Source organism: Hyperolius riggenbachi, chromosome 9 (assembly GCF_040937935.1).
Source record: "Hyperolius riggenbachi isolate aHypRig1 chromosome 9, aHypRig1.pri, whole genome shotgun sequence".
Taxonomy (NCBI): domain Eukaryota; kingdom Metazoa; phylum Chordata; class Amphibia; order Anura; family Hyperoliidae; genus Hyperolius; species Hyperolius riggenbachi.
The window spans coordinates 271671268-271687648 of NC_090654.1; the positions used below are offsets into that span (position 1 = coordinate 271671268).

Below are 16381 nucleotides of genomic sequence, written 5' to 3' on the forward strand. Positions count from 1 at the left end.
TTCATTGTTTCCACTCACCCATGGACTAGTGCAGTGTTTTATTGTTTTATACACCGTAGGGGAGCGTGCTATAGCACCTATGGTGGAGATAGGGTCTCTTTTTTCCCCATGAGAGAGCAGTCTATGCTTGTGTGGGCAGGACGGATGGAGGTGTTGGAACGCCTGGGGAGGCAGAAAAACACTACCTGTCAGCGCTGAAAGCTCTGGAGGAGAGCCGGGGGCGTCCTCTCTCATGGCCGCCTGTTCAAAAGTCTAGGTGCGGCGTCTTCCTGGCCGAGGCTGGAGGTCACGTGGGCGCGTCCTGGAATCCAGAAGGGAAAGCGGAATGAGACGCGCGGAAGCTCCGCCCACCGCAGTACGAGTGGTGGTCAGCCGGAAGGTTTTCTTTGACCTCGGGAGGCGGGGCTGAGAGCGGAGATCAGCTTTAAGCTGCGGGGTACACGTGAACGCTGACACGCTGTCTGTGCGGACATGGAACAAGCGGAGGCCACCGCAGACAGCAGGGTGCCAGCTGCGGATGAGACAGCTCAGCAGACTCAGGTACAAGACAGCTCTGATCCCTGCACAGGTTACAATGAATTGTTTGGCAGGGTGGAACTGACAGAGATTGTTTGTGCCTTTTCTCTTACAGAAGCATGCAAAGTCAGCTCAGAAAACAAACAAGTGCTCTAAATGTGGGGATGGTTTACCACCTACTTGTTCTAGATCCTCATGTGACAAGTGTAGGCATAAGGGGGATTCTAGCACAGATACTAATGTGGTAATGATAGATTTAATGAGGTCAATGAAGAGAGAATTGACAACCACATTTGCAGCCTTCAGAGCTGCTTTCCCCACGCAGCCCCAGCCTCAGGTGCAGGTACAGCCCCAGGCCCTCCCCCCGCCCCAGGCAGTAGTGGTCAGTACTGATCCAGTACCGGTACAGAGTCAAACACAGGCTGAGGAGCAACCACTGGTACACGGTCCGCAGCAGCCGACACAGGTGTTGCCTACGATTTTGGGGCTAGTTGAGCCTGACTCTCCCAATGAATCTTTCGAGGAGGGTTCGGGGGAATCATTTGACGAGGGGGAGGCTAGAGATTCAGAGGGCCAGACAGCCTCCACATCTAAAATGGCCAGGTATCTGTTTAGTGTGGAGGATACAGCAGAGCTTTTAAAGGCTGTATACGAGTCCGAGAATATCCAGGACTCTACTCCAGCCACATCGGTTCAGGATGATATTTACAGGGGACTGGAGGAAACCGGTACCAGAACGTTTCCAGTGCACAAATCTATTAAAAGTGTGATATCAGCTCAGTGGAAACAGCCTGAAAAGAGATTATTCATACCAAAGTCGTTTAAGAGAAGGTTTCCCTTTAGGCAGGAGGATCAGGATATATGGGGAAAGTGCCCTAAATTAGATGCACCATTAGCCCAGTACTCTAAATCAGCAGACTTATCCTTTGAGGACGCAGGCAGTTTAAAAGATCCAATGGATCGTAAGGCAGAAATTCTTCTGAAAAGGGCATGGCAGGCAGCGGCTTTTGGGTTTAAACCCGCCATTGCAGCCATCTGCCTGACGCACAATTTGGAAAAGTGGATGCGGGGGTTAAAGGCACACTTAGTGGCAGGTAACCCACATGAAAAAATCTTGGAATCCCTACCAGTCATGTCCAGGACAGTAGCTTTTTTGGCTGACGGGGCCACTGAATCTTTAAGGTCCACAGCCAAGACAACTGCTCTCATAAACTCCGCTAGGCGCGCAGTGCGGTTAAACACGTGGGAGGGGGATGTATCCTCCAAACATCGGTTATGCGCTATGGAGTTTGAGGGGCAGTTATTTTTTGGCAAGGACTTAACGGACATACTTGAGAGGTCCTCAGATAAAGCCAAAAAGTTCCCAGACAAAAGGAAAAGAGGTACAAATAGGTCCTTTCAGGGGAAACGTTATTTTCCCAGACGAGATGGAGGCAGACAGAGCTCGCAGCAACCACAGCAGCAAAGAACAAGGAGATGGACTTATAATGCAGGCAGGGGAAAGTCTACCTTCCTGTTCAATAAGCCACAGCCAGCCTCTGCAAAGCCTGACAAATGACGGAGACTTACAGGTGGGGGGAAGGCTTCTTTATTTTTTTCAAGCCTGGCAGAAGATAACAGGGAACGGTTTTATTTTAGAGTTAATAAGGAATGGATACAAAATAGAATTCCGAGCCCAGCCCCCCAGAAATTTTGTAATTACAGGAACTCCCAAGAACCCAGAAAGGGCGGTAGCTATTCAATCCTCTGTGATAAAGTTGTTACAACAGAGGGTAATTCAGAGGGTTCCGGTTCAGGAATATTGCAAGGGGTTTTATTCCTGAGTGTTTGTAATTCAAAAACCGTCGGGAAAATACAGAATGACCCTTAACTTGAAACCCCTGAACCCTTACATTCTGGAGAAAAAAATTCGGATGGAGAGCGTCGCATCGATCCGCAATTTGATTTGGCCAGAAGCGTTCATGGCCACCTTGGATTTGGAGAACGCTTACCTCCACATCCCTATCCATCCGCATTTTCAGAAGTTCCTGAGATTTGCGGTAATTATAGGGGACGCGGTATGCCATTATCAATATCGCGCCCTGCCATTCGGAATATCCTCCGCTCCGAGGATATTTACGAAGGTGGTAGCGGAAGCCGTCGGTCATCTCCATCTCCAGAATGTAAGGGTCCTGCCATATCTAGACGACTTTTTAGTTCTGGCAAATACAGAACAGGCGTTAAAAGAAAATTTACAGCTCTGCATCCAAACCCTGGAGACTCTAGGATGGATAGTCAGCAGAGAGAAGTCATGCTTACAACCCACTCAAACAGCTCTATTTCTAGGGTTAATATGGGACTCAAGGCAGGAAAAGATTTTGCTACCGGAGTCAAAGGTAGACAAGTTGATGACAATGGTGAGAGACTACGAATTAGCCCCGACAGTTTCCTTACGACAGACAATGGCCCTGTTAGGTCAGATGACGGCAGTAATCCCGGCGGTAGAGTGGGCTCAAGCTCATATGCGGGAATTACAGTCATGGCTACTACGGACATGGGACAAACAGAAGGCCTCCTTGGACAATCACTTTGCCCCCCCACAGCCAGTATTACAGTCACTCCATTGGTGGTTGGATGCAGACCGGCTAGCCAGGGGTCATCCCTGGATGCAAAGGGATCCAGTAAAAGTTTATACGGATGCCAGCGCATGGGGTTGGGGAGCCCACTGTCAGGGGCATCAAGTGCAGGGGTAGTGGTCTCCGCAGCTCAGTCAGAAGTCATCAAATTTCAGAGAGCTGATGGCTGTCAAATTGGCACTACAGTCGTTTCAACCTCAGTTACACAACAGAGAAGTAACGTTGTTTTCAGACAATATGGTCACAGTTTCCTATATCAGAAAGCAGGGGGGAACCAGAGTCCAGAGTCTCAGAGAGTTAACCATGGAGATCTTAGTCTGGGCAGAGGAACAGGTGACGTCACTGACGGCAACTCACATACAGGGGACCCAGAACCGTTGGGCAGATGCGCTCAGCAGGTCAACCCTGACGGAGGCAGAGTGGCAACTGAACCAGGAAGTTTTCGAACAGATAGTAGCCCAGTGGGGCAGACCAATATTGGATCTGTTTGCCACTCCACAGAACGCAAAGACAGCAGATTTCTGTTCCCTACATCCTTCCTCTTCAACAGACCGGTTGGACGCACTAACAGTAGAATGGCCGACAGGCCTATTGTACGCCTTTCCTCCGTTCAACCTGATCCCAAGAGCCCTCAACAAGTTGAGACACTCACGTTCAGAGGTGATATTCATAGCACCCTGGTGGCCGAGAAGGGCCTGGTTACCGTTTCTACAGACCCTAAAGATAAGGGGCCCTTGGCACTTAGGAGCCAGGCCAGACTTATTGATGCAGAACAGCCAGCTACATCCAGATCCGGGGTTTATCCAGCTCACAGCCTGGATCTGCAAAAGGCAGACTTTGAGTGGTTTAGGATTTTCACAGAGGGTTATTAACACTCTGTTAAGATGTAGAAAAGAAAACACACGAATAATTTATTCCAAGGTATGGAAGGTTTTTTGTTCTTGGAAGGAGAAAAATAGTGTCAGATCAAATGACACGAGGTTTATTTTAGAATTTTTACAGGATGGCGTGGACATGGGGTTGGCAGTCAGCACCCTCAGAGTCCAGGTGTCAGCATTATGAGTTTTTTTGGACAGGCAGTTGCCCACTGAGTTGCATATAAAGAACTTTCTAAAAGCAGTGGCCAGATCACAACCTATACCAGTAAAAGTGGTACCTCCCTGGAGCCTATCACTGGTTCTTGATTTTCTGATCTCAGATGTTTTTCAACCAGCAGATACAATCCCTATTAAGCTGCTAACATTAAAGGTAGCCTTCTTAGTCGCCATTACAACAGCAAGGAGAGTGGGAGACATACAGTCCTTGTCAATAAAGGATCCTTATATGATAATCCACCCAGACAGAATAGTCTTCCGGCCAGACCCAACATACCTACCAAAGGTAGTCACAGGGTTCCATAGAGCTCAGGAAATTATTTTACCATCTTTTTCCACAGATCCTAAGAATGATAAGGAAAGGAGGTTGGCAAATCTAGATGTAAGACAGGCGATTATTACCTACTTACACAGGACACGGCAGTGGAGAAGGTCCAGCCATCTGTTTGTTTTATTTTCATGTAGCCGTAAGGGGTTACAGGCTTCAAGAAGTTCCATAGCCAGATGGATCAGGGAGGTTATAGGTTTAGCTTATAAGGAGTCAGGTAGTGATATACCCACAAACATAAGAGCACATTCTACGAGGTCCTTGGCAGCCTCCTGGGCAGAAAGATCAGGAGCAACATTAGACCAGATATGCAAGGCAGCTACATGGTCGGGACATTCGACATTTGTGAAGCACTATCGTGTGGAGTTGCTATCCAGCCAGGATCAGACATTTGGACGCAAGGTGCTTCAGGCAGTCATCCCACCCTAAGGTAAAGAGTTCTCGCTGGTCTCAGGTGAGCTGTCCTGGAGTATGATGAGAGAAAGGCCGTCCTACTTACCGGTAGTAGTGTTTCGGCGAATACTCCAAGACAGCTGCCTTAGTACCCAGCCCTAATTTTGCGTATGTCAGAGAAATAAATAATTAAAGACAGAATGGGTTGAGCTAGATACTCTTCTATTGAACTGATGATGGGAAGGAGGGGACTGGCTATATAGGGTGAGACCAAGGGCTGATTGATTGATTGATTTAATTTGCATTTGTTTCCATAGGGGAGGGACTCAATGGTAATCTCAGGTGAGCTGTCCTGGAGTATTCGCCGAAACACTACTACCGGTAAGTAGGACGGCCTTTTTTGCGATAGTAGTCCTTTAAGTTACAATTTTAAAGGGCACTAATGGTAGAAAACTGTAAGATTTTAATGTAAGATGTTTGTTTATTGCGGTGTTTCTAAATTGCACTGTTAATGACTTGTTTCTTCTGTACTTGTCGCTTATAGTCTGCGGTGTAATCTTGACTGCTCTGAAACTTTTACCAACAAGTTTTGGACAGTAATTCCTGTTTTATTACAATTTTTTAATTATCACACATCCACTGATCCACTGTTACAATTTTAGGGTCTATCTGGTCGGATCAACACCCGGAAGATATCAAGGGCATGATAAAGAAAAATGGGGCCATCTGCGATTGAGAAAGGTACGATCTCCTAATTTGTAGAGGGAGAGGAAGTCGCCCAGTAAGGCTTCGTTCATCTTTAACACATTTATACAGTTCATTATGGGCAGCACGGTGGCTTAGTGGTTAGCTTTCTCGCCTTGCAGCGCTGGGTCCCTGGTTTGAGTCCCAGCCAGGGCACTATCTGCAAAGAGTTTGTATGTTCTCTCCGTGTCTGCGTGGGTTTCCTCCAGGCACTCCGGTTTCCTCCCACATTCCAAAAACATATGGATAAGTTAATTGGCTCCCCCTAAAAATTGGCCCTAGACTGCAGTACTTACACTACATAATATAGACATATGGCAATGGTAGGGATTAGATTGTGAGCTCCTTTGAGGGACAGTTAGTGACAAGATATATATATATATATATATATATATATATATATATATATATATATATATATATGTGTATATATATATATATATATATATATATATATATATATATATATATATACACATATATATATATATATATATATATATATATATATATATATATATATATATACACACTACACCGCTTCGTAATATGTCGGCGCTATATAAATACTAAATAATAATAATATGTACCTCTTAGATTGTAAGCCTGATGGGTCTGGTCCTCTCCCCCTCCTACTGTATCCTGTGTTCCCCCACCTCTTAGATTGTAAGCCTGATGGGACAGGTCCTCTTCTCTCCTACTGTATCCTGTGTTCCCCCACCTCTTAGATTGTAAGCCTGATGGGACAGGTCCTCTTTCCCTCCTACTGTATCCGGTGTTCCCCCACCTCTTAGATTGTAAGCCTGATGGGACAGGTCCTCTTTCCCTCCTACTGTATCCTGTGTTCCCCCACCTCTTAGATTGTAAGCCTGATGGAACAGGTCCCCTTCCTTCCTACTGTACCTTTCTATCCCTCACCTCTTACAGTGTAAGCCTGATGGGACAGGCCCTCTTTACCTCCTACTGTATCATGCGTTCCCCACCTCTTAGATTGTAAGCCTGATTGGACAGGTCCTCTTCCTACTGTATCCTGTGTTCCCCAGCTATTAGATTGTAAGCCTGATAGGACAGGTCCTCTTCCCATTCTGTGTGATTGCTTTTGTGATTGGCTGTCTTGGATTTCTAATTTGCATCCCTTACTACCCTATAGCACAATGCATAACTGTAGCCTGCATAATACACCTCCTCCTGCCTTCTTATTCTTCAGCTATTACGAGAAAAGGGCAGCCTGATCTCAGGCGTGGAGGCGTGGCCTGTGATTGGACAATTTTCTAGTATTGGCTCAATGGGAACGGACCAAAGCAAGTGGCTGCATTCCGAGTTCAGCGAGAGTCTGAAGACGTTGGGGAAGGGTATGAAGACTTTGCCGAAAGCAGAGAATCCGCTGCAGCTGGTATTTACTGAATAATTCATGGAGTCTCATAGTGCGTCACTGCAGGAATCCCCTTCATGCCCAGAGCCTGTGCTCCTTTTATTTCTACAGAGATTTATTGTACCATAGTGTGAATAGAAGCACTTGTAGTAATATGTATTTTTTCGTAATATAAGAAGCACTTTTTCTCCCCCAAAAATGTGGAGAAAAACTCCCTGTGACTTTTATTCCAAAGACAGGAGTCCCCGACTTGCGATCGCCCGCCGATACGACCCGATGCGACATCAGGGACTCCCTGTCCCCCTGTGTGGTCCTTCGGTCTCCCCTCCTCCACTTTCCATGTGTAAAATCAGTTAGCGACAGTGTGGCTCACCTCAAAACCGATACCAGGGATGAGCACAGACCTCTCCTCATCAGCAGAAGCTTTTACTAGGGGGAGCCACGGGGACGAGGAGAGGTCTGCACTCATCACTAATCACTGGTGAGGTGAGCTGATGCTGCTGCTAATTGATTTTACGCGTGGGGAGCGGAAGAGGTGGGGCCGGAGTACCACACAGGAGGGGACACAGGGATACACAGGGGAACAGGAGGGGTCATAGGGTTACAGGAGGGGATACAGGGGAACAGGAGAGGTCAAAGGGTTTTAGGCGGGGACACGGGAACAGGCGGGGGCACAGGAATACACAGTGTTACAGGAGGGCACACAGGAAAACAGGAGGGGACACAGGGGTACACAGGGGAACAGGACAGGTCAAAGGGTTCCAGGAGGGGACACAGGGATACACAGGGGAACAGGAGAGGTCAAAGGGTTACAGGAGGGGACACAGGGTAACAGGTGGGAACAGGAGGGGACACAGGAAACAGGAGAGATCAGAGTTTTAGACGGGGATAGGGGAACAGGAGGGGACACAAGGATACACAGGGGAACAGGAGGGGTCAAAGGGTTACAGAAGGAACACAGGGCGATACACAGGGAAGAGGAGGGGGCCGGAGGACCACACAGGGCAATAGAAGTGGAGGCTCAGGGGCAAAGGACGACACGGGGACCAGAAGAGGACACGGGGACATAGGGGGCATTGTGGGACACACGGGGACCGAAGGAGGACAGAAGGGGATATATGAGGACAATGATTGGGAGAGAACATCTATAAGACGCTTGTGGAACTTGGACACATCAGGTTTAGTATATGTTTTTGCCCTGTAAACCTAGGTGTGTCTTATATTCTGAAAAATATGGTAAATGGTTTAGCTGTATGATGTCATCTGCTTTTATGTCTGTAGTGAAGATTGCTTTCAGTAGTAACAATCCCACTTTTGTGTATAGTAGATAAGGCCAGCTAGATCAGGCTAGCGGCAGGCATGGGCAAACTTAGCCCTCCAGCTGTAAAGGAACTACAAGTCCCACAATGCATTGCAGGAGCCTGACAGCCACAGTCATGACTCATAAAGGCAAATGCATTGTGGGACTTGTAGTTCCGTAACAGCTGGAGGGCCGAGTTTGCCCATGCCTGGGCTAGCCAGACTCCACAGCTAGGGGTGACCAATGAGAAGCCACTAATTCTGAATTGCATGCAAATTTCCTGCAAATTTGGATGCGGCTTGAAACTGAGCTAAACAAACATACTTCCTGCCAATTTCGATTTGCCGGCTCTATACAATTTGCATTAAATTTAAACTATTTATTCTTTCCCAATTTGCATTAAATTTAAACTATTTATTCTTTCCAGTCATTTAATTTTTTATGCCAATATTAATTTAAATAATTTATAAATGAATATTGTAAAAAAAATATGCAATTTTATTCATTATTTTTTTTTCCTTCATTACAGTACCTCTTTAAAAAATATCTATCGATGCCAGTGAGAAACCTGAAGGTGGCCACACACGATACAATAAAATTATCCGATTTTACGGCAATTTAATAATTATGCTCGGATTTCCCGAAAAAATCGAAAGCTTTTTTTTTTTTTTTTCATTCGACTGAAAAATCTAATCGGATTTCCGTTTTTTTTTTTTTTTTTTTTTTTTTTTTTTTTTTTTTTTTTGTTAATTTTTATCGATCCGGAATGCTAGACATTTTTTCTTCAATTTTTCTAAAGATTGTATGGTGTGTGTTAAATTGTCAATTTATTAATATACACACCCTAGCAATTTTCTTCCAATCATTTTTATCATAATTGGGGGAAAAATTTTACATAGGTGTGTGGTACGTTGGTCATATTTTTGAAATGTTACAATCAGTCAGAAAAATTGATTGCAATTCTTAAATTGAACAGATATTTAAAACAATGTATGGTGTGTGGCCACCTTGAGAGGAACATCAAATCACAGAAGTGAATGCTGATTATATTAACCACTTAAGCTCTCAGTCGTTTTCACTTTATGCATCCGAGCAATGTTCACCTCCTATTAATTAGCCTATAACTTTATCACTACTTATCACAATGAACTGATCTATATCTTGTTTTTTCCGCCACCAATTAGGCTTTCTTTGGGGGGTACATTTTGCTAAGAGCTACCTTACTGTAAATGCATTTTAACAGTAAGAATAAGAAAAAAAAAATGAGAAAATTCATTATTTGTCAGTTTTCGGCCATTATAGTATTAAAATAATACATGCCTCCATAATTAAAACCCACGTATTGTAATTGCCCATTTGTCACGGTTATTTCACCGTTTAAATTATGTCTCTATCACAATGTATCGCGACAATATTTTATTTGGAAATAAAAGAACATTTTCTCCGTTTTGCATTCATCACTATTTACAAGCTTATAAAAAAAAAATAGAGAGAAATATTTCATCTTTATATAGATATTTAAAAAGTTTAGACCCTTAGGTAAATATTTATGTGGTGTTTTTTTTTATTTTTTTATAGTAATGCTTTTTTTTTTTTTTTCTTTATTAAACATTTTATGTGGGCATTTTTGGGAAGGTGGGATATAAAAGTGTTTTATTTGGGAAAATATTTGTGTATTGTAATGTTTTTTAACTTTTACTTGTAGTTTTACTTTTTGGCCACAAGATGGCAATCTTGAGTTTGTTTACATGACGTCACTCTAAGCGTACAATGTACGCTTAGAGGGACATAGCTTCAGAAAAAGCGAAGCTTCCGAGAGAAGCTGTCGCTTTTTCAGCGGGGGAGAGGAATCAGTGATCGGGCTTCATAGCCCAATACATTGATTCCGTGGCTACCGAATCCGCGGCCGGGAGTGCGCGTGCACACGCGCGATCGGCCGCGGGAGCGCGCCTGTCCTCCTTGATGGTTTTTATACGTCAAGGAGGACAAAGTGGTTAACACTAGCGGATGACTCGGCGTTGCTCGGGTATATATTTGTCTGGTGTCGGCTCCGCCCACTTTTTCTAACACTAACACACAAACACTCAATGACCAAGTTTGTGAGCTTTGGCATCAATAATTTGTATATGCTCATAGAAATTATTATTATAGATTGGCGGTTTGTGACTCCGCCCCTCTCCAGCATTTGAACCCCAGTCACCCAATGACTGACTGTAGCAGGTTGAGGCATCTGCTATTAACAGTGTAAAAATGGCAGCAATTTAAATATTCCCCTCGAAAATCAACAGTGGAATTTTGATGGCAACTCCACCCACTTAAATGTCTATTAATCTCAGTCACCCAGTGACCCTCTGGGCAAAGTTTGAGAACCCTGCCATTAACAGTGTAAGAAGGCCTGCAGTTTATATTTTCCTAGTGAAATTTGTTTTTGGCTCTGCCCACTTTTTGTAACCTGGACACACAGTCACTCATTGACCAAGTTTGTGAGCTTTCGGGACCTTGACATCGATAAAAACAAATCTGATTGTCTGTGGCCCCGCCCCCTTTTCTGAATTTCAACCCCAGTGACCCAATGACCAACTGTACCAGGTTTGAGGCTTGTGCCATTAACAGTGCAAGAAAGGCAGTAATTTTAACCACTTCGCATCCAGACCTTGTTTTCAACTTATTGACCAGAGCAGTTTTGACAGTTTAGCTATGTCCCTATTTAATCAGAAATAACTTTATCCCTACTTATGACACAGAAATGAAATATATATTGGTTTTTTTCAAGACAAACTAGACTTTCATTGTATGCCATTTTTTTCCCTCAAACAATTTTGATTTCTATGAATTTTAATGGGAAAACAAAGAAAAAAATAGAAAAAACATGTATTTCTCAGTTTTACCAATTCCAGTTTAAAAATAAAAAGTGCTACTGTCGATAAAAAAAACACACATTTTGTTTGGCTATTCTAACCGCTTATCACAAAACTTCGATTATGTTCCTGTCACAATTTATGGTGAAGATATTTGATTCTGAAATAGTGCTACAAAGTGTGTTTTTCACTATGAAATGAGAAAATACAAGTATTTTTAATAGTAAAAATCAATCTCATTAGCTCAGGAAACTTATATTCCCATTCACCAATTAGTCCTGCATCAAATAGTGGCAGAAATATGCACAGGAGCAAGCCCAATCCTGCACAGCACTGCTTCTGCTACAAGACGTATATCTACTGACCTGTGGCTTAGATGAAGTCCCAGAGGACGTATATCTACTGACCTGTGGATGAAGTGGTTAATGTACCCCTTGAAAATGAACAGGTGAATATTGATTGGCTTTTTTAGGCTCCACCCACTTTTCTGAATATTAATTCCAGTCACCTAGTAACAAACTGTGCAAAGTTTGAGAACCCTGCCATTAACCGTGTAAGAATGGCTGCAGTTTATATTTGACCGGTGAAACTTGTTTTTAGCTCCGCCCTCTTTATGATTGGCTTTTTTAGGCTCCACACACTTTTCTGAATATTAATCCCAGTCACCCAGTGCCCAACTGTGCAAAGTTTGAGAACCCTGTCATTAACAGTGAAGAAGAGCTGCAGTTTACATTTTCCAAGAGAAATCTGTTTTTGACTCCACTCAGTTTTTGTAATCTTGACACTGAGTGGCAATGACCAAGTTTGTGAGCTTTTGGGTTCCTGGCATTAAAAATGTGTGAATGGAAGCAGTTTATCCAGCAAGGAAATTTGATTGGCTGTTTGTGGCCCTGACCCTTTAGTGAATTTGGACCCCAGTCACCCAATGACCAACTAGCAATTTTGAAGCCTCTGCCATAAACCGTGTAAGGATGGCAGCAGTTTAAATATTCCCCTTGAAAATCGATAGATGAATTTTGATTGGCTGCTGTAGGCTCCACCCACTTTTCTGAATCTTAATCTCATTCACCCAGTGACCAAGTGTGCCAAGTTTGTGAACCCTGCGATTAACAGTCTAAGAATGGCTGCAGTTTACATTTTCCCATTAAAAATGAATGGCTGAAATTTGATTGGCTGTTTTATGCTCCGCCCACTTTTCCTGGATTTGTAACCTCGGTCACCAAGTGAAAAACAGTGCCAAGTGTGGGGACTCTGGCTTGATCACTGCGAGAATGGCAGACTTTTCTATTTTTTCCATTGACATGAATAGGTGAAATCTGATTTGCTGTTTGTAGCTCCGCCCAGGTAAGCAGGGGGACGCGAGACCCCCAGAACATATCATCCCAGGTAGTAAGGGATCTGTATACCAAGTTTCGTTCAAATCGGTCAAGCCGTTTTCGAGTGATCGTGGCAAATACATACACAAATACATACATTGAAGCAGATAACATGACTTTCATTTTCTTGATGTTAAGCAGTAGACCAGCTTTGGCACTTTCTTGTTTGACATTCATGACTAGATTCTTTATTTCTTTCTCAATTTTAGCCATCAGAATGGTATCGTTGACGTGTCAGATTGTTAATATTCCTGCCCCTTTTTTAATTCCAGCATGTGTGACTCATTTAAACTAGCTGTCTGCATTACATATTCGGTATACAGGTAGTCCCCGGTTAACAAACGAGATAGGGACTGTGTAGGTTCATTCTTAACCTGAAACTGTTCTTGAGGGCCCTTTTCCACTAGAGCGATTGTGATTGCTGAATCGCAAAATCGCAAATCACTAGTGATTTTTAAATCGCTAGGGTTGTTACTTTATCATACAAAGCATGAGAAGTATTTTCCACTACAGTGATTCGATTTGGAAATTGCTAATCGCAAATCGCAATCGCTTGCTGGAGCGATTTTTACAATGATAATACAAAGCAAATGAAAATCGCAAATCGCAATCGCATAACAGAATTAATGAAAAATCGCAATCACTGGCGTTTGTGATTTGTGATTGCGATTGCTAGTGGAAAAGGGCCCTGAGGGCCCTTTTCCACTAGCAATCACAATCACAAATCACAAACGCCAGCGATTGCGATTGTGATTTTTCATTAATTCTGTTATGCGATTGCGATTTGTGATTTTCATTTGCATTGCATTATCATTGTAAAAATCGCTCCAGCAAGCGATTGCGATTTGCGATTAGCGATTTCCAAATCGAATCCCTGTAGTGGAAAATACTTCTCGTGATTTCTATGATAAAGTAACAACTCTAGCGATTTAAAAATCACTAGCGATTTGCGATTTTGCGATTCAGCAATCACAATCGCTCTAGTGGAAAAGGGCCCTAATAGTCAGAACATTGTGCCATCTCTGTCCCATGTAACTCCTCTGTGCCCCCCTGTGCCTCCAGTGCCCCCCTCGGTGTCACCTCTGCCCTCTGTACCTGCTTATACAAGTTTAAAAGCCATTTTTTCTTTGCATTTTTTAAAATCGGTTTTCTCAAAAACTAGAAATCCAATTTGAATTTTTTTTTTTACTTGTTCCCATGGAAACACAGAATCTATTGGCGGGTCGTTCGTAAGTCGGGCGTTCGTAAGTCGGGGACTACCTGTACAAGTTAAATAAGTAAGGAGACTATATACTGCTTTACCAATTGTGAGTCTGTTATTCCATACTCAGTTCTAGCAGCTTCTTCTTGGTTTGCATATAGTTTCCCTAAAAGACCTAATTCCTAACATATGTGTATTTGCATAACTTTTGCATCTCATTGACCATCCCTGTTGATGTTTCCACCCTCAGCTTAGGCACACCAGTCCTGATTTGACTAATATTGCTTTGTCTTTTCCAGATCTACCCCTCAGTGGACAACGTCAGGACCAGTCTGGAAGGATACCCCGGTAAGTGACTGCCTAATCTTTACAGATGCTCTAAACTCATCAACTCATCATTTCAAGCCTTAGCTACCATAATAACATTAAAAAAAAATATTTGGAGGGAGTTTTCTATCCTGTAGACCACAGGTTAGGGTCCCAACCTGTGGTCCGCGGCTCCCGCTGGTCCGTGGGATGTTTGCAGTTGGGCCGCGGGACTGTCCTCTTGCCCTATACATAGTGCTTCCTACGTTGCGTCTCCATAATAACATGCCATCACGTGACACGCATCACATGACACACCAGCGTACCACACGCTGGCAGCCAGTGAGTAATACGCCGGATGTTCAGTGCACGCCGGTCATAATTTATCCAGAGCTGGTCTAGCTGCTAAATTACATCTAGGGAAACTGGCTGACATCTTTGTATATGTTTTCTTGGGAATGCTTTTGTAAAGACTAAACTCAATCCTGAGAATCTCCCATAAGGAGATGGACTACCAGTAGTCCAAAATCTGTCAGATATGTCAGCTTTTTACTCCCTACTGTGAGTGACGACAACATAGGAAAAAAATAATTTATACTGAATTTTACTCTGGGAGAAATATACATCTTATATGTTTGTATTTTACATTTTACAGTTTTTCACTATAGTGATCCTTTAAAAAGCACTTTAAAGAGATCCTGTAACCAAAAAACCCTCTGGGGGATACTTACCTCAGGAGGGGGAAGCCTCAGTGTCCCAGTGAGGCTTTCCTGACCTCTGTAGCTTCAGGGAAACCAGTGCTGGCTCCCCAAAACCCCCGACAAGCGGTGATATTTTTACCTCTCCAGGATCCAGCACAGGCACAGTAGCGACCCTTCTTTTGGGCTAGGCAGAAATAGCTGAGCCCGATCGTATCGCTCTATTGCACAGGCACAAAGGACTTGCACCTGCGCAGTAGAGTGGATGCGATCGGGTTCAGCTATTTCCACTGTACTCGAATGAAGAGCTGCTACTGCGCCTGTGCAGGATCGCGTAGGTAAGTATTAACCTCGCCGCACCTCGGGGATTCCTGACGCTTTTGATCGGAAGGATAGAGGAGGACTGGGGAAGCCTCGTTAGGATCCAGAGGCTTCCCCCTCCGGTGGTAAGTATCCTCCATAAGGTTTGTTTTACATTACAGATTCTCTTTAAAATTATCCAAAATCTTGCGGAAACAAACGTTACTCAAAGCACAATGGCTACTTACAGTGGATGCCAGGCCTTACGCAAGTAGCACAGATAGACAGATCAGTACAGTACTCTGCCAGCATTGTACACCAATCCATATGTTGCTACACCAAGCCATATGCTGTTGCCATAGTTTCAGGCAAGCGTAAGAAAAAAGTGACAATGACAGATCCCGCCCGTGTGATCTCACCTCGTCGCTCTTTCTCTAATTTTACATTTTTGAGCTGTGCTGTAGAGAAAACATTTGCAGATCAGATAATTTATTTGCTGCATAAGTAGTAGAGCTCGGCACTCAAGTGTCATGGCAACGGCCGCACGGGGAAGCAGAAGAAGGCATCCTGTAAGAGTGTCTTCGTTATTCGTCACCTGCGTGCGTGCAAAAGTTCTTACCCTACCAATATTGCCAGATTCTCGTAATAATTTCCTGATGGCAGAAGAACATCTGGAGGATAGAATATTACTATGCAGCAGATGCCTGCAGACTCCACTGTACGTCAGTGGACAACACAGCTAAGGGAAACCAGGTGTTAGTTATTGTTGTTTATACTTTATTGTTTTTAAGTTCTTAAGATGCGTTGCTTTTAGTAAACGGATTTAGCATCCCGCTTTTTTTTTTGGGGGGGGGGGGGGGGCTGTTGTTTACTGTAAAGCTTTATCAAAGTGAACCTCCAGACTAATCATCAACTCAGCAGCAACGAAAGGGCTTGGTGTTTCTTTAACAGTTTCACAGCATCAGAACTTTGTTTTTCTTATCCAAGCCTCATTTTTGGCTGCACAGAAGCTAAGCTCCACCCCATCAAAGAAAACTGCCCGGGCATTTTTCCCCAGATACTGTGCAAAGCATGATGGGTTTTCGGATGATGTTGTTTTCTTTGTCTAGCAACTGGGAGGGGTGATCAGGACACAGGACAGTTGGAACTGTATCTCATGCAGCAATTTTGCCACGGTTTTAATGTAAGTCAATAGAAGCATTCTTTTTAAAGGACACCCGAGGCAAAAATAAACTAATGAAATAAACAATTGTATCTATCTTCCTTCTCCTAAAAAATGA

The 16381-nt window shown here is 43.7% G+C and overlaps 1 protein-coding gene across 1 annotated transcript in view; it reads left to right on the forward strand.

Annotated features, from left to right (window-relative positions):
• TDP1 (tyrosyl-DNA phosphodiesterase 1) overlaps nt 1-16381 on the forward strand; it is a 202058-nt gene that overhangs the window by 50610 nt on the left and 135067 nt on the right. The window contains exons 9-11 of the mRNA XM_068254565.1: nt 5609-5687; nt 6898-7083; nt 14097-14145. Of these exons, the coding sequence (XP_068110666.1) occupies nt 5609-5687; nt 6898-7083; nt 14097-14145 (314 nt within the window). The remainder of the gene's footprint in view (nt 1-5608; nt 5688-6897; nt 7084-14096; nt 14146-16381) is intronic.